The following is a 22,367-nucleotide window of genomic DNA, read 5'->3' on the forward strand; positions in this document are numbered from 1 at the left end:
CGTAATCTACAAACTATTTCTTGTTGGAACAAACTAAATAGTTTGTACCTTACGTAATATCATGTATAAATATTTTATGAGGCTTGGATCGTGGCTTACCGTCCTCATGTCCTGCATGCAGTCATTCTTTGTCGCAACCACCAAGTCGATTTTCCATGACCGTTCCTCCGTCCTTCCACCAGGTGACGACACAGGTCCTTCACAGCTTCACAAAACGCAGCACTCAGGACAACTCATGCTCATGGTTAAAGTCTTCGTCACTGCATCTTGCGAGTGTGTTAACACAGACTGCTTTTCTCGATAGAGGTGGTATTCTTTGGTGAGCACCCCTGATCCAAGGGGCCCTCAGTCCCAGCCCTTCGACGGCCCTCGGAGCCTGTTGCTGTCCCCAGCCTGTTGCACGGTCGCCCTGCCGCCCTGCCGCCCCACTGCCGGCCTTGCTGTATATCGATCGCGAGAAGGGCTCGCGGCTCGTCTGACGGGCACAGCCGGGCACAGCGCCACCCACCAACCACATCACCACTACTATTAATAATACTTCCAGCGCGAGACACACCGAGGCCTGGCCCTGTCGAGAGAGATGTCTCTTGAGTGAGCCGTCTCCTCCGCGAAGCGAGCGCACCAGTTGCACGAAACGGCGTTTTCAGGCTATTCCAAGGCACTGAATTTATATTGCGGTTCTTCATAAATAGCTTCAGGGCGTAAGCTATGCAAGGATTGTGTATTCGATTATGAGCGTAAGCTTCGACGAGAAAAGTTGCGATGCCACTTGGCAACCTTGGTCCATGAAGTGCGTTTTAAAATAAGCACTATGTACCGAGATTTAAACCCGTGATATTTCCGCCATCAGCAAAAGCGAATGAAACGATATCAAACTAGGGTTAGAAACTTTGTTCGTATTTGATCCTTACGTGATTTGAACTTGGGTATAGGTTGAAAAGTGGATGTCATTTTCATCAGCACCCTCGAAAACGCGCCAAACATCATCGATAAGCAAATACCACTGCGCTGCGACCCACTTCGAATAATTTTATGAAAAATAACTCGAAAATAAGGCATAAGTTGATGACTGGTACCGAATGGCAAGTCAGCTTGTCCCGAAATGTGTTTACTCGGGACGGCGTTGGCCAACTTTGGAGAGTGCCGAGCGCTCGCTTTGTGGGAATGAGGGTCAGAGGCACTCTGCCTCATTCAATCAGGATGGAAAATCCCCTCAAAAGCGCCAGGCCCTTCGCGGAAATGCGACAAACTAGCCGACCCGCCGAAAAAGGGAACTAAACAGAAACCAATCCGGAAGAGAAAAAAAAATCCAATAAAGTGTGCGATGGTGACCGCTTCGACAGCAGCCAAGCTTTCACGCGATTGGAGACCGCGACGAGGACGAGGCGAAGTTGAACATGAACCGATGGGGCCCTTTGACACTCTGCGAGGATGAGGCGATCCGTCAGCACCTCGGGGCCTCAGGACTATTACCTGTGATGCCGTGGGCTGGGGCCTCAGCCAGTGCCTCAACCAGGACCTCACCCAGGGCCCCGCCCAGGACTTCACCCAGGGCCTCACCCAGGGCCTCCGGCAGGGCCTCGCCCGAGGCAGCCAGCCGCAATGGGGAAGTCACTGGAGACCGGAGAGAAAATCTCCCTGAAAGGCGCGGGCGCCACTAAACTGGGGCGAGTTGAAAAGAGGCGAGGAAATCACCCTGTCACAAAATGGAATTTAACGTTCGTCTGTCGCCCGACCAACACTTTCCACCATCTCTGGTGGGTATCTTCCCATCGAGACTATGCGAATCCAATCAGAACCACTGATCTCTGCGGTAGTGTCGTTGTAGCAAGTCGTTAATTCGTATTTTGAGAATCAACATGAAGTATCAAACGCAATATAAAATGTTCCACAACATTTTTTACAAGAAAGAGGAAATGAGAGGTTGGCAAGTTGCCGATTTGAATCACGACTTTGCCCACAAGTAATAAAAACATCAAGTTTTTTTTTCAGAATCCGAATTCTGAACCAATTTGAAACTAAATAAGGTGTTAACGAACTCGCTGACGGCTGAATGGCGCCGTCGGCAGATGAGTGTGTTAAAAGGGGGCGGGGAGGGGATCGCATCGCATTATAATGAGTTTGGTTAACCGCCCGCTGCCCAATATACATACAGGCAGGCCGCCCTCCAATTTGGTCCCCGGCGAGCCGTGGCCGCCATGCCTGCCATGCCTGCCATGCCGGAACTGGCGGCCGTGTCGCCGTAAGCGGGTTTCAAGACCCTATTTGCATTTTCCTCGAAGCTATGTTCATTTGTTCCCCTTCCCCCACCTCCTCTTTTCCCGCGCGAAAAAAAGAGGCGCACTTTTTATTGGGGCGCGAGGTGAGCGGTGGCGTAGACGGGCGGAAATGGTTTGGCGGCGTCGAAGGCGTCGAACCCACGACGTCGTTACGCCGTGTCGTTCCTGCGGGCTGCACCGACTCCAAGTACAGTTCCTCTCAAAAAGTGCTGACAAAATAAAGATTTTTTTTTAAAAAGGCCGGTGAACTCATCTTTTTTTGAACACGTGAAAAAAAGTGTCTTTGGTCCTAAAAATTCGTTTCATGTTAAGTTCGCCATTTTAACAACTGAAATCGGGGCCGAGGCAATAGTTGCGACGGAACTCTCTTGCTCACACTTGTGGAAACGCCACGCGTTGAAACGAACCCATGTGTGAATTGTGCTTCTGTGCTGGCTTCCGTCAGCGGGTCGGTGACGTCGGCTTCCGTGTCATTTTGCTGGAGTGGCGCTGGGGCGCGCTGCAGGCTCCAGGCCACGCGCTAATTGACGTGCGAATTACACACGTTCGAGCAGAGCAGCGGGACTCCGAGGGTCGTCGCTCTGTCTCCCTCGCAACCATAAGAACGCCCTACGAGTGCGAGGGAGACAGAGCGAGGGAAACGACTCTGCAGCGGAGCAGTGGAAGCGCACCTCCAAATGGAACGAGTCCAATTAGCAAAGCATGATTGTCGCATCCGGAGAGGTATTGCCTCCCACACCGCAAAAGGGGCGCCTTTTCGGCGAGGGTGCGCCAAAGGGATGGCGAAGGGACGGGAAAGCGACAGCAAAGGGACAGAGTGGACGGTCGTGGCACATTGATTCGGGCAGGTCTATGATGGAGGAGCTGCGGGCAATCAGAAGCCTCGTCCTCGCCCGGTCCCGCCCGGCCCCGCCGCCCGGGCCCTGGGTCTCAGGCTGGGACAGCGCTAAGCCGCTGTCGGGCAGCGGGGGCGTGGCGGGCGTCGTCGCGCTACACCCGAAATACTGCAATCATCTGGGATATCGGGGACAGGAGTGCAATTTTGACATGTTCTTTGAACCACAGTCTTCGATCTGCTGATGGTTTCCGCGCGAAAACTGGCTCAGAGTAGTTATCTCCCCTTTGAACATGTACCCAGCTTCATCGTGGGCACCGAGGTGCCGAAGGGACACGCAGAAGGCGGAGCGAGGCCTGGTTCAGTGGCGAGTGGGCGATGCGGTGCGGGGGCGTGCGCGGGGGCGCCGGCACTGCCAGCAGCAGGCTGTCGCTGTCTCTCTCGCACGGCCCGCAACGCCCCACGAGTGCGAGCGAGACAGACGGACGCTATGGCTCCGCAGTGCCGGCACGTGGCTTCCACGCGCTGTTTGGCGGCCACCGGAAACGAGCGTCGCGGTGAGTCGCCGAGAAATTGCGCGGAAAATGACACGTGCGGTGAACCACACGGACCGCCCGGTGGCAAGCGTTTCACGTCGGGAGTGGAGGAGTGGGGGGAGCGGAACGAGTGGCAGGAGTGGGGGGAGCGGAACGAGTTGCAGGAGTGGGGGGAGCGGAACGAGCGGCAGGAGTGGGGGGAGCGGAACGAGCGGCAGGAGTGGGGGGAGCGGAACGAGCGGCAGGAGTGGGGGGAGCGGAACGAGCGGCAGGAGTGGGGGGAGCGGAACGAGTCGCAGGAGTGGGGGGAGCGGAACGAGTAGGAGTGGGGGAGGCGGAACGAGCGGCAGGAGTCGGGGGAGCGGATAGCGAAGAAAAAGTTAAAGAACTCCAAGTCAGTTTGAGAAAGAGTTGAGCACCGGGGCGCTCGCTCCGCGGCTCGCTCCGCGTCCAGGTTCTCGCACAATGGAAAACAAGCCAGGAGGGGGCGTCTATTCAACGTCCGTCATTGTGACACTGTACCACTGCAAAAAGGCGGCGGGCGGCGACACGCGGGGTCCATTGCGGGACTCGTTGGCTCGATTAATTGGTGCAGGAGAGAAAGAGAGAGCAATGAACTCGAGTCTGGTCGAGGATGCAGCAGACTGATGGATGTCTCGCCGCTCTCCTCGCCGTCTCTCTCGCTCTCGCGGGGAGCCAGTCTTCTGGCTCAGTGGCTCCTTTCTGAGACGCCAGACGCCGCACGGGCCCCCGAGTGGCCTGGGCCTGGTCTGGGCCTGGCCTGGGCCTGGCCGGCGCCCAGAGGTGCGGTCCAGCGCCCTCCAGCGAGCCGCGGCCAATTCCATAACCCATCCACCGCGGCTCACGGCGCCCCAGACACCCCGGCCCTTCTTGCAGTGCTTAAGGGCGCTCCTGGGAGGGACGCTGTCGCCACCGCCGCGAACAGACGACGACGACGACGAAGGAGGATGAGAAGAAAAAGAAGAAGAAGCATGCCGAAGGGCCGAGGGCGGCCAGCGCCAAAGCCATAAACTGCGGAAGTTTTGCCGGCGTAATCCCGTGCGAACCATTCCATGTGGGGAACCGGCCAAGTCACCGGGGAGCAGGGGGAGGTTGCCGTTACTTTTTCCTTCGTTCCGCGCGCTGCTGCCGCTACGTTCCCGGGAAAACATTCATGGGCTAGAAGCGCGGAGGCCAATACAATCACAAACATCCGCAGAATACGGCTGCCAACGCGATTTCCTCCACCATATTGTTTCTGTAATGAAACATTTTTCAATTATATGCCTCTTACCTGCGCGGCACGCCCAGCCCCCCACCGCGACCCCTCGGCTGTCCTCAACCCTACCCCCCCCCCCCTCTGGGCACTTCTGAAAGAGAAAGGGCGTGGCTATGATTGATGAACACCATTTTGCCTTTTGTTATCAAGTTTGCCACACTGTGAATGCTCAAGAGGCCTTAAGGACCTTCTCCTCGCCCTGCCTTCTTCAGTAATTAGGGAAAGAAAAGGGGAGGCAGTGTAGTGGTGGCAAAATGGCGCGAGGGAAATGTTTTACAATACATCCCCTCCCTTACCCCACCCCTTCCCCTTTGAACCGGGGCGCTTTAAGTCCTGCTAGTCATCCATCAAGCACGCGCCAAGGATTCAACGGCAGTTCCTGGTACGAAAAAGAAACCAACAAAAAACACGGAAGCGACATTGAGCGGGTATTTGAACCCACGCCGCACCCTGCCGGCGGAACGACATAATACCCGTCCGTAGCGCGGGCGCGAACTGAGATATTGGATGAGACGGCACGGCGCTCCAGCAGGAGACCACTTTCTCAATAACGCGAAACAAGACTTGCTGTCTGTTGCAATTTCTCAACACGTCGCGGGAAGGGGGGAGGGAAGAAGGGGGAAGAACGATTCCGGGTCGGAATAGGGGGTGGGAGGATTTGGGGAGGGGGGGGGGGTAGTGGTCGGCAGGAGAGCAGAGCGCCTCCAAATTGAATGTTCATGGCGGACAGACTATCCCACTTTCTGTCGGCGGCCTTCGGGGCACGTCGACGTGTCTCCTCTCTCTCTCTCTCTCTCTCTCTTTTCGACTTCAGTACAAACGACGCGTGCGAGGGAGACGGAGAAAAACCTTAATCACGAAACGAGTCGCGGCAATGATTTAGCACACGTCGTTTCACCGGACGACCCGTGGCACGAAAAATCACGCACCTGGAGACCAGCCACAGAAAAAAAAAGGACAAAAATGCCGTCCAAATTTTTCAGGGACGCCAAATATTCCTCACAAGTGCACTCTAAAAATTTACTCTCACTTTATGACACCTTTTTTCATTACTTTAAAATAATGACAAATTTTATGACAAGTTAATGTCTTTCTTTAAATCAAAGCTCCTATATTTAATGCATGGGCGTCAACAACAAGGAAAATAAGCCTTGAAAACGTCACCAAGTGATATTCAAAATTTTGGCAGCGTAGGCGAAGGGACCACACTGGCCTAATAGGAAGGAGAGAGAGAGAGCGTTGCTTTGAGGGAGTCCATGTCGAGAACCCAAGGACGGTGAAGAAAAGTCGAACTCACAACTCACTTTTCCGTGTTTTCTTCTTGCCGCTCGAGTTTATCACTTCTTTTGCAGCTGGAAGTTGAGCCGCGCAGTTGTCGAGGGCTGTATTGTATAAGAACCCCTTCTCGCTCCGAGGAGAGAACGACTGGGTTCCCAGTTTTATTTCCAGTGCGGCGCGGACTGGACTTAGTTTTTAGTGCGCCGATAATTATCGATTGTCGATAAAAGTGCAGTCAACTGCACAGTGGGCCAGAAGGCCGGTGGAGGCGACTTAAATTCTAGACCCGTTTTGAGCTCTGGAGTCGCTAAATAGGACTCGAACCGAACGTGTGACCCCACCAATGGATTGCGCTCTGAACGAGGAATCCATTGGTGGGGCCACACGTTAGGTTCGAGTCCCGTTTAGCGACTCTGGAGCTCAAAATGTGAGGCAACGCCTCCCGCGTGTCACTGAAAAAGTGGAAAAAGAGGAAAAGGGACCCGGGGGAGAGGGGGGGGGGGTAAGGGTCGCGAATAAGTGGAAGTGACAGCGGCGGCAACAGGTTGCCACGTTATCGGAGTCAAAAACACGCGCGAAACATTTCAGCGTCCCTAGCTGGGGGAAAAAGGCAAAGAAAACACAGCCGATATCCTTCTGCTCGATTCGCCCGCAATTTGTACAAGTGGCGTCAACAGTTGTTGAGTGGCGTTCATTCTCTTGGTTCGTTACAAAACGCGTGACAAACCGCGGATTATTTTTCGCCAAAGCGATTCCCCCTACACCCTACCCCGCACGCACTTCACACGCGGAGGGGAACGAATGGAAAACGCTGAAAGAAAACCAATGCCGCCGCTAAAAAAGCCGCGCGTCGGGAGCAGAGAGAGAGAGAGAGAGAGAGAGAGAGAGAGAGAGAGAGAGAGAGAGAGAGAGAGAGAGAGAGAGAGGCGGTCGATTTCGATTTAGCTCTTCATGACCATTGTCTCCTCACTTCCTCCTCGCGTGAAATGCCTGCCTGTGTTTGTCTGCGTATTTGTCGCCCATGTTGTCCATTCTTCGCTCAGCGGAAAGAGGAACAATAACAGTCTGCGAGGGATGAGCCATGCAAAATACAGCCTCGATCCGTCCACCTCTCTGTCGGTCCGTCCGTCCGCCTCAAACGAGTGGGACTATAAACCCCCCTCACGCGCACGGCCTACATGGAGCCACACACGATAAAATCAGGCGCTGCCAATGCGTCCCCGCTCCATCTGTGTCGTCCCTCGCTCCGCCGACGAGCAGGCCAGGCGAGCGATGGGTGCGTCCAGAGCGCACAGTGGGCCAGAAGACCGGCGGAGGCGGTCAAAATCCCGGACGCGTTTCGAGCCCCAGAGTCGCTAAGTAGGACTCGAAACGAGCGTGTGACCCCACCAATGGATTGCTCTCCGAACGAGGAATCCATTGGTGGGGTCACTCGTTCGGTTCGAGTCCTGTTGGGCGACTCCGGAGCTCAAAACGCGTCGGGGGTTTCAGCCCACTGCGGAGCGCCTGCGAGGTGGACCCGCCCGCCGCGCCCGGCTGTGCTCAGCCTCGCGCGTTGCCTACGCTGCAGGGCTGGACGCTCTCCCCGCGCACGGCAGGCAGGTCACCGTTCCGATTTCCGGCGCTGCCAGCGCGGCCGCGCGGAGCGACAGCTTCCCCTGCAGGCAGTGTAGGCCCCACGAGCCACGGCACGGCTCCGCGGCGCCAGGGGCCGCCAAATGACAGCTGTCAAGCAGCCTGGGATTGACAGGCAGCGGAGCCCGGCAGCCCCGTTCCGGTCCCTCCAGTGTCGTGCCTGCCGCGCCGCGGCCTGCCGGACCCCGCTCACCGCGCGCCCCATTATTTGTAGCAGACGTCCGAGCAAAGCGAGCAAGCCAAGCAAGCGAAAGTCGGCAGCGCTGAAATGTAGAACTGTCCACGACGTGGACGTGGTCGTCCCTTGTCGGCACGCGGGCCACATTGGAACGAGCCGCTGGCAGCGCCGCCGGAGTACTCAGTCAAAAAAGGCGCATTTAGAAAAAAAAACTTTTTTTAGCAGATGATACCTTCACCACACTTGAAACATACTTAAAAATACTGTACACATGAAGGTGTCAGCGTGCTTTTACTCTCGAGTCCAGAAACCAAGCGCGTATCCAAACAATATAATAGGGGCTGGCCGCCGCGCTGTGGGTCAGAATGGGGGGAAACGCAGCCTTTGCAAATGACCCTATTCGCGCGCAGTTCGGGGAATTTGGGGAAAAAATCCTCGTAGGTGTGAAAGAGGAATGTCAACGCTCATAAGGCCCCCGGAAACTTCGCTCATCTGAGGAGCCCTGATTTCCGCCGGGCTCGACTTTTTGTCGCCACCTTTGGAAGCGGGCGCGCCGAACCCGCGGGGCCGGAGCGGAGAAAATGTTGCCTCTTTCACGTTATTTTAACCGGGGCGCTACTTCGTGAAATTGGGGTGACAAGAAAGGGTTTCCCCTAGTGAGACCTCGTTCATTCCATTAAGTACCAAAATTTTTCAGGGCGTTTAAATAGGGTTTTTGCCGCTGGGGGAGCGGAAACCAAGTGACCATGCATTTGTCCTCTTTTTGGACACATTTCTCTTTAGAACGAGGTACCGAAAGTTGCCAACCCCCTTGCTAGCCTCCTGTTCGGCGATGGGCGTTGTGAAGAGTTTAAGATCTATCTTTCGAATGACCCCAAGCGGAATTGCCCAATTTCGCCGAGATGCCCAAAGGCGCGATATTCGTAAACATTTGTGTGTATGCGTGCTATTCGTCCGTTCGTCTGTTCGTTCGTTTTGGGACTTCCCGTGGTCCGATCTGCACGCAAGTTTGGTATGCCGCCTCCTTGGTGACCCTTAGAGCCGCCCCGTGGCAGCGAATCCGATCCGAGCCCCGGGGTTGGTGCAGCAGGTGCATCATGGTCTACATAGGGTCGAAGAGGATTTACGCCCGATTTAGGCACAGTATGCAGCGAGAATGGCATGTAGGGGTATTTTTGGAATCGGGGCGACCAGAAAAAGCCAACGGTGCTAGTTTCGAGCAAATCGGAGAGGTTTGGACCCGGGTTCAAATCCGGTGGGGGGACCATTTTTTTAAATCAATCTTTGCATTCTTTAATATGTTTTTGGGTTGCTAATGACGAAAATAACATTCATTTAGACCCAGACCCAGGTTCAAAACCCGTAACAGTTAAACATAGGCGTAATTCGAAAATTTTTAATGTACGGGACAAGCTAAAGTTGCCGATGTGTATCGCCACTTTTCATGCTGTTCTGCTACGCCAATGAGTCAAGGGTACGCCACTGACTCAAAATAACGCCAGAAATGGTTTCAGCGCACCTGGAAACACTTCGGCAAGTAAACAATCGGAAAGATTTCTGAAAATTTGTGTTTCATGGCTACGCCACTGGTCTAGGGTACGCCACTGACTCAAATTGACGCCAGAAATGGATTCAGCGCACCTCAAAACCCCCCTCACAGAAATTTCACATCGATAACTCAAATCGTTTCCATGGTAGACATTTTGCAAAGGTTTTTCTGATTCTGACCCATAGTGCGCCGGGGCGGGCTGGTGTGTCTGGCTGGCTGGCTGGCGGTGAGGCGCAGCCTGCGCGGACAATGGCACCCCCTACCCCCTCCTCGCGCGCGACGGCCCGCGCGCAACATTGACAATCCCTCTCCGCCTGCCACGTCTCAAAGGGTGGGTGACTCGGGCAGACCTCGGCTCTGCTCAGCTCGTGCCGGCTTCGGCGCCAGCTCGGCCTCGTTCGTTGAATGAGATTTTAAGAACTATCTTTCGAATGAGCCCATGAGCCCAGAAGAAAACCAAACGAGTATCATCTGCTTTCATTAACGTTCGTTGAATGAGATTTTTTGTTTGCCGTATACGACTTTTGGTCTGCCTCATACGGTTTTTGATTTGCCGCATACGGTTTTTTGTTTGCGTATACGGCTTTTGGTCTGCCTCATACGGGTTTTGATTTGCCGCATACGGTTTTTTTTCCGTATAGGCTTTTGGCGCCTCATAGGTTTTGATTCCGCATACGGTTTTTTTTTGCCGTATCGGCGGGTCGCCCATACGGGGCCGCCGGTTTTTTTTTTGCCGTATAGGGTTTTTTTGCCTCCGGTTTTTGATTTGGAACGGTTTTTTTTTGCCATACGGCTTTTGGTCTTATAGGGTTTTTGATTTGCCCCCGGGTTTTTTTGGGTAACGGTTTTGGTCGCCTCATACGGTTTTGTTTTTGCCGCTACTTTTTTTTTGCTATACGGTTTTGGCTGCCTCTAGGTTTTTGTTTTGCCGAAGGTTTTTTTTTTGCCGATCGGTTTTTGGCCCCCTCTCGGTTTTGGCCGCTCGGTTTTTTGTTTGCCTATCCTTTTGGCTGCCCAACGGTTTTGTTTCCGCTAGGTTTTTTTTTGCGTATAGGGTTTTTGGCTGCCTCATACGGTTTTTGATTTGCCGCATAGGGTTTTTTTTGTTTCCCGTATACGGCTTTTGGCCTGCCTCATAGGGTTTTTTGATTTGCCGCATAGGGTTTTTTTGTTTGCCGTATACGGCTTTTGGTCTGCCTCATACGGTTTTTGATTTGCCGCATACGGTTTTTTGTTTCCCGTATACGGCTTTTGGCTGCCTCATACGGTTTTTGTTTTGCCGCATACGGTTTTTTGTTTGCCGTATACGGTTTTTGCTGCCTCATACGGTTTTTGATTTGCCGCATACGGTTTTTTGTTTGCCGTATACGGCTTTTGGCTGCCTCAACGGTTTTTGATTTGCCGCATAGGGTTTTTTTGTTTCCCGTATACGGCTTTTGGTCTGCCTCATACGGTTTTTGATTTGCCGCAAGGGTTTTTTTTGTTTGGTATACGGCTTTTGGTCTGCCTCATAGGGTTTTTTTGATTGCCGCATAGGGTTTTTTTGTTTCCCGTATACGGCTTTTGGTCTGCCTCATAGGGTTTTTTGTTTTGCCGCATAGGGTTTTTTTGTTTGCCGTATACGGCTTTTGGCTGCCTCATACGGTTTTGATTTGCCGCATACGGTTTTTTTTTTTGCCGTATACGGTTTTTGGCTGCCTCATACGGTTTTTGATTTGCCCATACGGTTTTTTGTTTCCCTATACGGCTTTTGGTCTGCCTCATACGGTTTTTGATTTGCCGCATACTTTTTTTTTTGCGTATACGGTTTTTGGGCCCTGCCTCATAGGGTTTTTTGATTTGCCGCATACGGTTTTTTGTTTGCCGTATACGGCTTTTGGCCTGCCTCATACGGTTTTTGATTTGCCGCATACGGTTTTTTGTTTGCCGTATACGGCTTTTGGTCTGCCTCATACGGTTTTTGATTTGCCGCATACGGTTTTTTGTTTGCGTATACGGCTTTTGGCCTGCCTCATACGGTTTTTGATTTGCCGCATACGGTTTTTTGTTTGCCGTATACGGCTTTTGGCCTGCCTCATACGGTTTTTGATTTGCCGCATACGGTTTTTTGTTTGCCGTATACGGCTTTTGGTCTGCCTCATACGGTTTTTGATTTGCCGCATACGGTTTTTTGTTTGCCGTATACGGCTTTTGGTCTGCCTCATACGGTTTTTGATTTGCCGCATACGGTTTTTTGTTTGCCGTATACGGCTTTTGGTTTGCCTCATACGGTTTTTGATTTGCCGCATACGGTTTTTTGTTTGCCGTATACGGCTTTTGGTCTGCCTCATACGGTTTTTGATTTGCCGCAAACGGTTTTTTGTTTGCCGTATACGGCTTTTGGTCTGCCTCATACGGTTTTTGATTTGCCGCATATGGTTTTTGGTTTGCCGTATACGGCTTTTGGTCTGCCTCATACGGTTTTTTTTTCAAAACAGAAACACAACAATTTTTTTTGAATTGATAGAAAACTAGCTGGTCTGAAAATGTATCGGCGTGGTTTTTCGTGCCGTTTTCATCAAACCGGTCGAGGTCGTCGTGCCAGGCCTCGTGCCAGGCTGATAAACAAAATACGGACTTTCCCCGGGAGGCTTCTGGGCAGAAAACGCATAGTTTTGAAACTAGCTCCACAACTACACGCTGGCAAGGCGGAGGGAACGTCTCGACATTCTTCGCGGCATTTCCAGGCGCACGTGCCCGCGGGTCCGGCGGACCGAAGCCATTTTCCGTCTCTCTCGCACTCACGGGGCGGCCCGGACGCACAGTGGGCCAGAAGACCGTCGGAGGCGACGCTGGAGCTCAAAACACGCCTGGAGTTTTGGCAGCCTCCACCGGTCTTCTGGCCCACTGTGGGCCGAGCCTCGGCCACTTATCGAGTTGGCGTCGTCCAACTTCCTAATTCGGGTGTAAGATGTAAAGCGAATGTTGTCTCGTTTAATCAGTCGACTGCGTCTGAGGCGCGGTCTGGGGCCGGCGAGGCTCCGCCGCTTCGCGCTACGAGAGGCTCTGCGCACTAACTTTGCGCCGCTGCGGCTTTCGCGGCCTAAAAATTCGCGTCCGAACTTTTCCCCTCGTCCCCCCCCTCACCCCTCGCACATGCTCACGTCCTCGCCTTTTATTCTGCTCTCTTTTCGTCCTCCATGAAATACAAATTAGTCCGTCCGTGCGTGCCAGTTCGTGCGCTGTTCCCGGTCCCCCTGGCCCCCCTGGCCCCGCCGAGCCCCCTTGTCCGTCTGCTGTTCGCCGCGAACACGCCCCTCCCGCAGGTCCGCCAACCCTCTCCCGCAAAACGCGCGGGAAACTTTTCCGAATGGGGTTCAATTCACTGGAATAGTTTGAGTTTGCACCGAGAAAGAAAAACGAGCCGATGAAAATGATAACGCCGACAGAGCTTTCAATCCGGTAATATTTCGGCTGGCTTCAAATCAACGATCCTCAATATCATTTTTCCCCGTGGGGAGGCGTCCCATGTGTGGCGCCGAACGTCAGCAAATTAATCTCCGAAAGAAGCGAAAACAACAACAACTGGCGACAGGTTGTTTTTCTTTTTAATTGGCGGTGGGCCTGTCAGGCCGGACTGCGCGTCGCGAGATGGGGCGGGATGGCTTTGGGGAGCGACCGGCCGCCCTCGGACGCTTCTCGGCTTCCTGCACCTTCCTCAACTTTGTTCCTGTCAACCGTAAAGTGGGCGAAGGCGGGGGGAGGGGAGGGGAGCGCAGGGGGCTCAGGGATCACAGCGCGCCCAGAAATGAGCAAACCACAGAGTAGCCAGATGAGCGGGGGAGGGGGGGAGGGCCCTGGCAGCGCTGGACGGCGTTAATTGGAGAGCGTCGACCGCGTAAAACTGCCAAAAAACAAGCTTGAAAAAACTAACAAACGAAATTAATTATATGTTCCGCGGTGAACGCGATACCGTTTCGCTCACGGAATTGAAATACGAGCGAGCGGCTGTTTGTCGACATGGACGTCGGGACTGAGGTCTGTTCTGTTGAACTTTCCTGCCCTCCGAAAAAAGAAAGTTGACACTGGGTGTTCTTTGGACTGAGCTTTATTGAGGACTGGCGCGATCAAGGGCCTTGATTCAAGGCACGGTGGTGGGCGCGCGGGTGGTGGTTCGCGGGGCGGGCGTGGTGACGACCGGGGCGCCCTTCTCGGCGCACCGGCCCAGGCTGGGGTTGAACTCGCTGGTGCCGGGGCACCTGCCGGGCGTGGGCTGGCTCATCCTGCCGTTACCAAGGTCCACGCAGTCGTAGAAGCGCTTCTTGTCGGCGAGGGCGATGCGCCCGGCCTTGGTGCACGCCACCTGGCACTCGTTGTTGATGGTGCTGAAGGTCCTGCCCTCCTCGCACTTGAGCACCGCGGCCTCGCTGGAGTTGGTGCTCCGGCAGAAGGAGTAGATGGACGGGTCCGGGTTGTAGGCGACGAACGAGCCCGGCGAGCGGCACGTCAGCGTGACGCACGTCGCCTCCGACCTGGCCAGGCACGAGGAGCTCTTGTGGTCGTACACGGCGTTGCCGAACGAGCTGCAGTCGTAGGCGTACGCCTTGCCGTCCGAGCAGATGTAGTACTTGGCGCAGTTGGTGACGTCGGGCCAGTAGCCGTCCGACGGGCAGTTGAACGTGTTGACGGGCTCGGGCTCGGTGCACTTGTCGTCCACCAGCGACACGTCTCCGGTGCAGGTGCCGTTCTGGAACGATGCGTCGTGTACAGAGCAGGTTTTCGGGTGGTCGAAAGAACGTTGCGACGGCAAAATCAGAGGCAAAGTTTTGCGTGCGCGGTGCGGGCCAGAGAACCGGCGGCCGAAACCCCAGACGCGTTTTGAGCTCTAGAGTCGCTGAACATGACTCGAACCGAACGTGTGACCCCACCAATGGATTCCTCGTTCGGAGAGCAATCCATTGGTGGGGTCACACGTTCGGTTCGAGTCCCATTTAGCGACTCTGGAGTTAGGCGTCCGGGATTTTGGCCGCCTCCACCGGTCTTCTGGCCCACTGTGCGCCGCAGCTTACCACGGGCTCGCAGTAGGGCGTGGTGCCGCCGCAGGTGTTGGTGCCGAGGTAGAACCAGACGCCTCCGACCTTGTCGCAGCGGACCTGGGTCTTGCAGTCGCTGCACGTGAGCTGCCTCTTGGAGGCGCACTCGGGGTCGTCGACCAGGGCGCGCAGGCCGCCGCGGAGGCGCGCGGACGGCGCCAAGGAGGCCTCCACGGCCACGGCCACGAAGGCGGCCACCAGCTGCGAGCACGCTTCGTTAGTCCACGCACCACGAACGACGTCCTGGTGGTCTCGGCTACTCACCAAAACGAAGACCTTCGATGCCATGGCGTCGCTTGGGTACGTCGGTGACTGACCACAGAGTCTCAGGGTCGAGCTTTTAAAGGACGACTATTCCGAAATCAGCCCGGCAATCTGATCTTATCTGAAGCATCCGCATCCGTAAATGTCTTGTCTACTATTTGACGTCGGTCGTCGAATGTTTGTTCACTCTGGGAACTCAAGTGTGCGCTCGATTGACTTCACGTGGCGACTAACTCGCGACACACGCCGGGAGTGCAAAGTCCGAAAAAGCTCTTCGTGCCGTGGTTGCGCCACTTGCGGTACAGATCTATCAGCAGCAGGTGGATGGGGATCGAACCACTGTTAAAAATACGACAGCTAGAAGTGCAATTTTCGTGGTTTTTTTTCATTTCTTTGAAAAGCATAGAACGGCTGAGTAAAATCTGTTGTTTTTTTTTTTTTTTTTGAAACTATAAAAAAAGATTTTTGGAGTGGGGCCCAACGATTTGGCTTTTCTGGCGATGTAGGGCTAACTACCAACAGGCCGTGTGAAATGGAAGCTCATGAAGTACGGGGCGACCCGCGGGAGCACAGACGCTCTCGAGCCCCATGCCCCCGGGGCCCCCCCGGGGGTGTGGGCAGCGGGAACAAAACGCGCACAGTCCGCGCGGGAGCGCTCTGCTCGGCTCGGCTCCGCTCGGCTCTGCAGAGAATATCCGGGTCAGACTAAAACAGACCCGGTGCCCCACTCGGCGCGCTCATCCCAAATCTGCAGCGCCAGCGAAACAGAATCAACCAATCGGATTGCGCGGGGAAAGAAGGGGATACCGGTCCCGTCTCAAGGAGCCCACTCAGGAGAAAAGGGGTGCAAAAAATGGGGGATGAAAACATGTTGAGTGGGTTCGGTGCCATTACCTTCGGTAGGTGTACCGAGGGGGGAGTGGAAGGGGAAGCGGTGCCAGGACCACCAGCACTGAGGCTCCTTTTATTGCTCCTTCAAGCCTAGGCCCCCATCCCTTCCAGATCTCCCTCCCTCCCACTCTCTCTCTCTCTCTCTCTCTCTCTCTCTCTCTCTCTCTCTCTCTCTCTCTCTCTCTCTCTCTCTCTCTCTCTCTCTCTCTCGGGCTCAATCGCCTTTACTATTTGATGGCGCTGATGCCGTGAAGCAACAGGGCGGGCCAGTCGCGGCGGTCCTTGGCGAAATGGCAGCAGCACTACACTGCAAGCGAGAGAGAGAGAGAGAGAGAGAGAGAGAGAGAGAGAGAGAGAGAGAGAGCAAGGTCGACGTGCCGTGGATTCGTCAGCCAGCCACACCGCGAGAGCAGAAGCTGATTCCGCTCAGAGCGTTTTGGCGCTGTCTCTCTCGCACCAACACGAGACGACCTGTGAGTGCGAGAGAGACAGGAATAGAGGCATTCAGCAGGAGATAAGGTTCGTCCTGAGGGAGGCAGGCGGCTCACGCGGTGCTACGCACGTCGCCGAGGGCTAGGCACTACTTGCGGTGCCGTCTGCCTTCACCCCTGCAGACTGATTCCGAGAGTCGTCGCTCTGTCTCTCTCGCACCCGTGGGGCGTTCTGCATAGGTGCGAGAGAGACAGAGCGACGACTCTCGGAACCAGTCTGCTGCCACGGCACTGCTATTCCCGGCGGCCCTTTGTTGGCCAGCACACTGCCTCCGCGGTGCGGCTGTCTCTCTCGCACTCGCGGGGCGTGCCGTAAGTGTGCGAGAGAGACAGAGCGAATGATTGGAGGATGAGGCGTGGCCGCGGGGCGCGGTGCGTCACGCCCTGCCCTGCCTGTTTGGTGTCTCTGTCCCACGTTTAAATCAGATCTGCGCGAAGAAGGCGCTTATTTTCTCCGAACGCCGTAAACGCCACTCTGGCGATAGGGCCGCGCGCGCCGCCTCAAAGCGCACTCGCCGAAAAAAGAAGGGGAAACAAATATCCGAACCGAGGCGCACTTTAACGCCTTTCGTTTCGTCAAGCGCGCAGTGGGCCAGAAGACCGGTGGAGGCGGCCAAAAACTCTAGACGCGTTTTGAGCTCCAGAGTCGCTAAACAGGACTCGAACCGAATGTGTGACCCCATCAATGGATTCCTCGTTCTGAGAGCAATCCATCGGTGGGGTCACATCGGTTCGAGTCCCATTTAGCGACTCTGGAGCTCAAAACGCGTTCGGAATTTTGGCCGCCTCCACCGGTCTTCTGGCCCACTGTGAAGCGAAGTGGGGCATTCGCAGTGTACCGCGCGACGCTGCAGGACCCGGACGGTTCCTCCGGGCTCCCCGCTCGACCCAGAGCGCCTGAACCAAATCCCTCTCGCGCCTCACTTGTCCAACTCGCCGCGACTTCTCAATCGAGTTTGAAAGCCCCGGCGCTCCCGGCAGCGCTCCCACCTGCACCGGCTGACATTTTCATATACGAGCGGGCCGTAAAATACAGCGTAGGAGCAGCGCCGCACTAGTGAAGAGGAAGTGTGGAGGCTGCGGGGTGGAAACGGGGGGGGGGGAGTCAAGGGGCGACGTCGTCGACGATACGGAGGTAGTCAGGCGGCCGTATATACGAGGTGGCGGTCGTAAAGTCATTCGCAATGAGACCTCCCTCCTCGCCGCCCCTTACACACGTGCGCTCGCAGCACCACAACAGCGCCGCCATCACCGCGACCCACTGCCGGCAAAAAGGCACCCACTCGCGCCACTCGAGCGGCGCGAGGTTGGCAACGCGACTACTGCTGCAATTGGGGTCGCTCCACGACGAATAGCACAGAGCCGAGGCGCAGTTAAGCGGCGAAGTGCTCTGGCCCCGCTCTGCCGGCGTCTTCCGCCGCAGCGCGAGATGCTGTAAGGAATCCACTGGGTCAAACTGCGCATTATTGGAACGACAGTGTAGCAGTATCATAGTGTGTCCAATCCGAAGAGACCCCCCACTTGCGAGAAGCACCGTATTTGGCCTCCGTGTGCGAATCGCCAAATTAGGTCGCATGCCGGAAAAGTGTGCGAAAAACAGTGCAGCTCCGGGGGCCCTCTCTTAGTCAGTATGTCTCTCTCTCCTCCCCCCATCCCCTCTAGCGTTCAATTCCAGCCACGCCCCCGCAGGGACACAAGTACACAAGGCTAGAGCAGCAAGGTAATTTCTTTGCAGGCGGTGTCGGCGTGCCCCCCCCCCCCTCTCTCTCTCTCCAGCGCGGCATTCCAGCGCTCCAGACTCCAGGCGCCCTCTCGGCTCCAGCCCAGGCTCCAGCCCAGGCTCCAGCCAAACGCCCGCAGGGCATTGATTCCGTCACGGGCAAGACGGGCCAGGTGGCCTCTGCCCCGCCCCGCCCCGCCCCGAAAGACACTTTGAATTTGAGGGGACGCGGCGACGACGCGACGGGCCGCCGCAGGGGGACACCGGCAAGCTAAGACACTGCTACTTGTCGACGTCGCATTCCTCCCACAAAATAGCGCACAAGCCGAATTCGCTGGCAGCGACGCCCAGCCCCACCAGAGAAAGAAGACGAAACTTTTCTGGCCCACATTCATGAGCGCGTCAATGCAGACCTAAACTAGAGTCTCCCACTTTTTTTTTCAGTCGGCCGGACGGCCTTCTTAATGACCTTGACCTCATAATGAAGCCGGGACGATAATCCCGCCTTAAAATTAATTTGACATAAATTGTCATCAAGTGACAACCAACAATTTTACAGTGGAGGTTGTACTTTATTTTAGCTGGACTTACGGGTGCCATCGAAGCGCGTGGCGATGGTGTCGAGGAAGGTGTTCTGCGGCGCTAAAAGCCCCTTTCGCGCCGGCATCCTCCGGGGCTCCTGAAACACCAGCAAAGTCTTCATTCATTTTCCCAAGATATACACTGCAAAAAAAACTTTTTTATTAAAAAAAATTAAAGTTTGGTTTTGAAAATGTACATAAAATGAGGTCCCGGAAAAAGTACGGACCTTCCGCACTGGTTCTCCATAGTGTCCATAAGGACCTCATGAAAATGGGGGTGAGGTAAGAAGGTCCGTCCAGTCAAATAAATGACCATCCTACCAATTCTCAAATCTGTCCTTTTTTTTCGGCCAGTGTACCGTCTTGTCCAAAGTCACGGCGCACGCGCGCCATGCGACGCCACGCACGCAGCTTCCTCGAGACGCGTTGCTGGATTCTGATTTCATCCCAGCTTTCCCGCCACTTCCAACTCGGCGAGGCGCGGCGCGGAGCGGAGCGGCCTCATGCATTTATTCACGCGCCTCGGGAAGGAAACGCACCTCTCGCCATCGCCGCAGTCATTCCCCGTGATGCATTGGCGCCAATTGAAAGATCTATATGTTTCAAAAACGCAACGTACTGACGGCTTGCACAGTGGGCCAGAGGACCGGCGGAGGCGGTCAAAATCCCGGACGCGTTTTGAGCTCCGAGCTCGCTAAACAGGACTCGAACCGAACGTGTGACCCCACCAATGGATTGCTCTCCGAACGAGGAGTCCATTGGTGGGGCCACACGTTTGGTTCGAGTCCTGTTTAGCGAGCTCGGAGCTCAAAACGCGTCTAGAGTTTTAGCCGGCTGCGCCGGCAGCCTCGCCCGCGAGAGGCTTCAGTCAAAAGCGATTTGGTGCCCTTGTCAATAATTTGGCGGTGCGGCGCAGGCTTTATCGGTAAACTCCGCCAGGCCTCTGCACGCCGAGGGCGGCCTCCACCTCCCTCGCACTCGTACGGCGCCGCGCAGGGGTGCGAGAGAGGCAGCGCATCGAGAACTAACCGCCGTTCGGAGCGAGGCTGCACGGCGGCCGCGCGGGCTCAGCACCAGCGGCTGGAATCCGCCAAATAATCTGCCCGCCGGCTTCGGAAACTTTTCCCCTGCCCTTTCCATGGGGATAATGACTCCGGCGAGGCTTACTTTCAGCCTCCATGTTGCCGCGTGTGCACCTCGGGCACCTCATTGGTCGGTTTGATCCGTCTGACTGTCCGTCAACATAAAAACAGCAGGAGTCATTCATTGTAACAAAACTGACACTTACGCTGCACATATGGCATGCCCTGATACTAGACGCCCCAGTTTTTGCAGCGTCAAAATGGTGCTTACTTTCAGGACACCTTTGTTGCCTACTTTCAGGTTCCCTAAATCATTCAGAAACAGCTGTCCTCTCATGATGGACCATGCACGATTCATTTGCTATAGATGGAGCAAACGGTGCGCAATACCTGGGCAGCGACAAAGTTTGCCCAAATCCTAGATGTCTTGCCGTGAGCTGGTCACCTTGGCTGCCCATAGGCTGGGTGTTTTGAAATAGTATCAAGAAACTGGACATCTTTTCAAAATTTTCACTCTATTTTATGCATTATGAGTAAGCGACAGAAAATATTCACTTCTCGGATGAAGTGTTGTCGATTGTGACCCCCAGAACAGATAGGGATTAAAAACTCACCATTTTTGTATCCTGCACCCACTTTAAATTCCTGACTCATACTTCTATTTCCAAAACACAACACAAAAACACACTATGCTGTGTCTGGCTAGGGTTAGTCGGCAGCCTCCTTCCTCGATTTAGCTTCAATGTGCCAACATTTCCACATGTCAGCACACACAAAGCACGTCCGCTCCCCGGCCGATGACACGAACCCATTCTTCCAAAGAAGAAAATATCTTGAACACTTGTGAAACTATTCTAACATAAGAAAATAAACCATACGCAATAACGAAAACAAAACTAAACAAACAACATTACGGGCGGGCGAGAGCGGCAGGACTGCCAACACTCCCAAGCTACTTCCTTTTGGAGGATTTCGTTTTCATATGTTGGCACTTCATCGCCCGGACTGTTGTTCTTGTTTGTTTGTTTTTTCTTTCTTTGAGGCGGGTCGATTTATTATTTCATTTTAAAGCGGTTACACAAGATACAAGATATTGTCTTCTTCAAAATAATGGTTGAATGCCATCGGGAGGTGAGTAAACGTGCTTTGTGTGAGTCGCCCTATTGAAACGTCGGAAAATAGAAGCTAAGTCGAGGAGGTATCTTCTGCAGAGCTGCCGACTAACCCTATATTTACAAGCCTGCCATGACTCAGCCAGACTCTGCATAGTGTTTTGTTGTCATGTATTTTGTGGCCTGAAACCATGCAGCAGGCTCAAGAGAAGCAAGAAACCTTTTATAAAACGACACCTTAAGCCAGGAATTTGGAGTGGATGCAGGACACATGCATGGCGAGTTTTAAATCCACATCTGCTCTGAGAGTCGCAATCAACAAAACTTGAGTCGAGCAGTTAATCTTTTCTGTCCTTTAGTGCCTAAAATAGGATGAGAATTTTGAAAAGATTTCCGGTTTCTGGAAACCATTTCAAGACGTCCAGTTTCTGGGCAGCAAAAAGTGACCAGTTTATGGGCGACCACAGATCTGGGCAACTTAGTCGCTGCTCAGGTAGAGTGCGCCCAGGGCCTGCCATATTTGCAGTGTGTATTCCAACATCAGCATCAACTTTTTAAAGTTACTTTAAATGTTGTTTCTGTTTTGCTTTTTCAAAAAAATTGTTTTTCCGCCTGTCCGTACGACTGTTCAGCAACCCATTCGTCCGTCTTTCTGTCTGTTCGCCCATCCGTCTGTCTGTCTGTCTGTCTGTCTGCCTGTCCGTCCGTCCGGCGGCCGCTGCTCCCCGAGCCTCCTCCTCCTAGACCCTCATTCACCGCAAATTGGAAGCAAAATGTCGAGGCGCCAAGTTTAAATTAGCCCGATAGCTCGGCAAGTTGTCCCGCAGTTTGCAACACCTCGGTGGCTCCGTTAGGACAGCGTCCGCAGCGTCCGCAGGCAGCCACTCTGCCAGAGGAACCCTTCCGCAAGGCAAACAGTTACGCGGTTTCAGCACACTGTAAGTTACCGAACCTCCACTGAAAAAAAAACTTTGATGATCAACTTTAGGCTGAATTGGATTAAATAATACGAGGACTACTGAGCTGGGGCTCGCTGTCGCTCAATTTGCAGCGTGGATTGAGGAACTGTCGTCACTCGTGCCCCATTGGCCAGGAAGGTTTGACAGTGTAGCGTCGATTGGCTGCCCCGTTTCCGGTCCGCGTGTCGTTGCCCCCGTTTCCTTGTTTTTGTCGCGCTGCCTGTTTTTGTCGCGCTGCGTTTGTAAACGGCGCGGTGGGGCCCTTGGCCACGGAGCCACGGACGCCGCGCCGCCGTCGTCTGTCTCTCTCGCACCCAAGCGGGGCGCCCCACGAGTGCGAGAGAGACAGAGCGACGGAGACGACTCTCGGAGTCTGCAGGCGGGGCGGGGCCGGGACGGGCCGGGCGGCGGGGACTTTCACAAACTTACCCCCGGCAGCGCATAACTTCTCCCTCCGCGGCTCCGCGGCCGGCCGACCGGAGCCAGGCACGGTCGTTCCGAACCGCGCCGCGCTCGGCTTTCCGATCAAGGCACGGCCGAAGGGGCCGATCGGGAAGGACGAACGAAAGGTACACAATCGGAAGGGACGGCCGAAAGGTTCAATCGAAAGGGATGGTCGTAAGGGG

General features: G+C 54.7%; 2 protein-coding genes across 2 annotated transcripts in view; both read right to left on the reverse strand.

The window, feature by feature from the left end:
• LOC117651990 (potassium voltage-gated channel subfamily H member 8) overlaps positions 1-19,783 on the reverse strand; it is a 68,759-nt gene extending 48,976 nt beyond the window's left edge. Inside the window, exons 1-2 of the mRNA XM_034396616.1 lie at positions 19,756-19,783; positions 18,599-18,686 (exon numbers count right to left, since the gene is read on the reverse strand). Coding sequence (XP_034252507.1) covers positions 18,599-18,674 — 76 coding nt within the window. The 5' untranslated portion in view covers positions 18,675-18,686; positions 19,756-19,783. The remainder of the gene's footprint in view (positions 1-18,598; positions 18,687-19,755) is intronic.
• Positions 13,639-14,944, reverse strand: LOC117651751. The gene is made up of 3 exons (XM_034396064.1): positions 14,906-14,944; positions 14,618-14,842; positions 13,639-14,295 (listed from the first exon to the last, which is right to left on the reverse strand). Exons 1-3 carry the CDS (start codon positions 14,927-14,929, stop codon positions 13,690-13,692), a joined length of 855 nt encoding a protein of 284 aa, XP_034251955.1. The 5' UTR covers positions 14,930-14,944; the 3' UTR covers positions 13,639-13,689.
• Positions 19,784-22,367: the final 2,584 nt, after the last annotated feature.

The sequence above is a fragment of the Thrips palmi genome, unplaced genomic scaffold, assembly GCF_012932325.1.
Source record: "Thrips palmi isolate BJ-2018 unplaced genomic scaffold, TpBJ-2018v1 HiC_scaffold_6, whole genome shotgun sequence".
In the NCBI taxonomy this organism is placed as follows: domain Eukaryota; kingdom Metazoa; phylum Arthropoda; class Insecta; order Thysanoptera; family Thripidae; genus Thrips; species Thrips palmi.

Coding starts and splice junctions, on each gene's coding strand:
- LOC117651751 (XM_034396064.1), bottom strand. CDS start 14,929: ATGGCATCGAAGGTCTTCGTTTTG. Junction 14,843..14,905: donor CATCGAAGGTCTTCGTTTTG/GTGAGTAGCCGA, acceptor GCGTGCTCGCAG/CTGGTGGCCGCCTTCGTGGC. Junction 14,296..14,617: donor CGCCCTACTGCGAGCCCGTG/GTAAGCTGCGGC, acceptor GCATCGTTCCAG/AACGGCACCTGCACCGGAGA.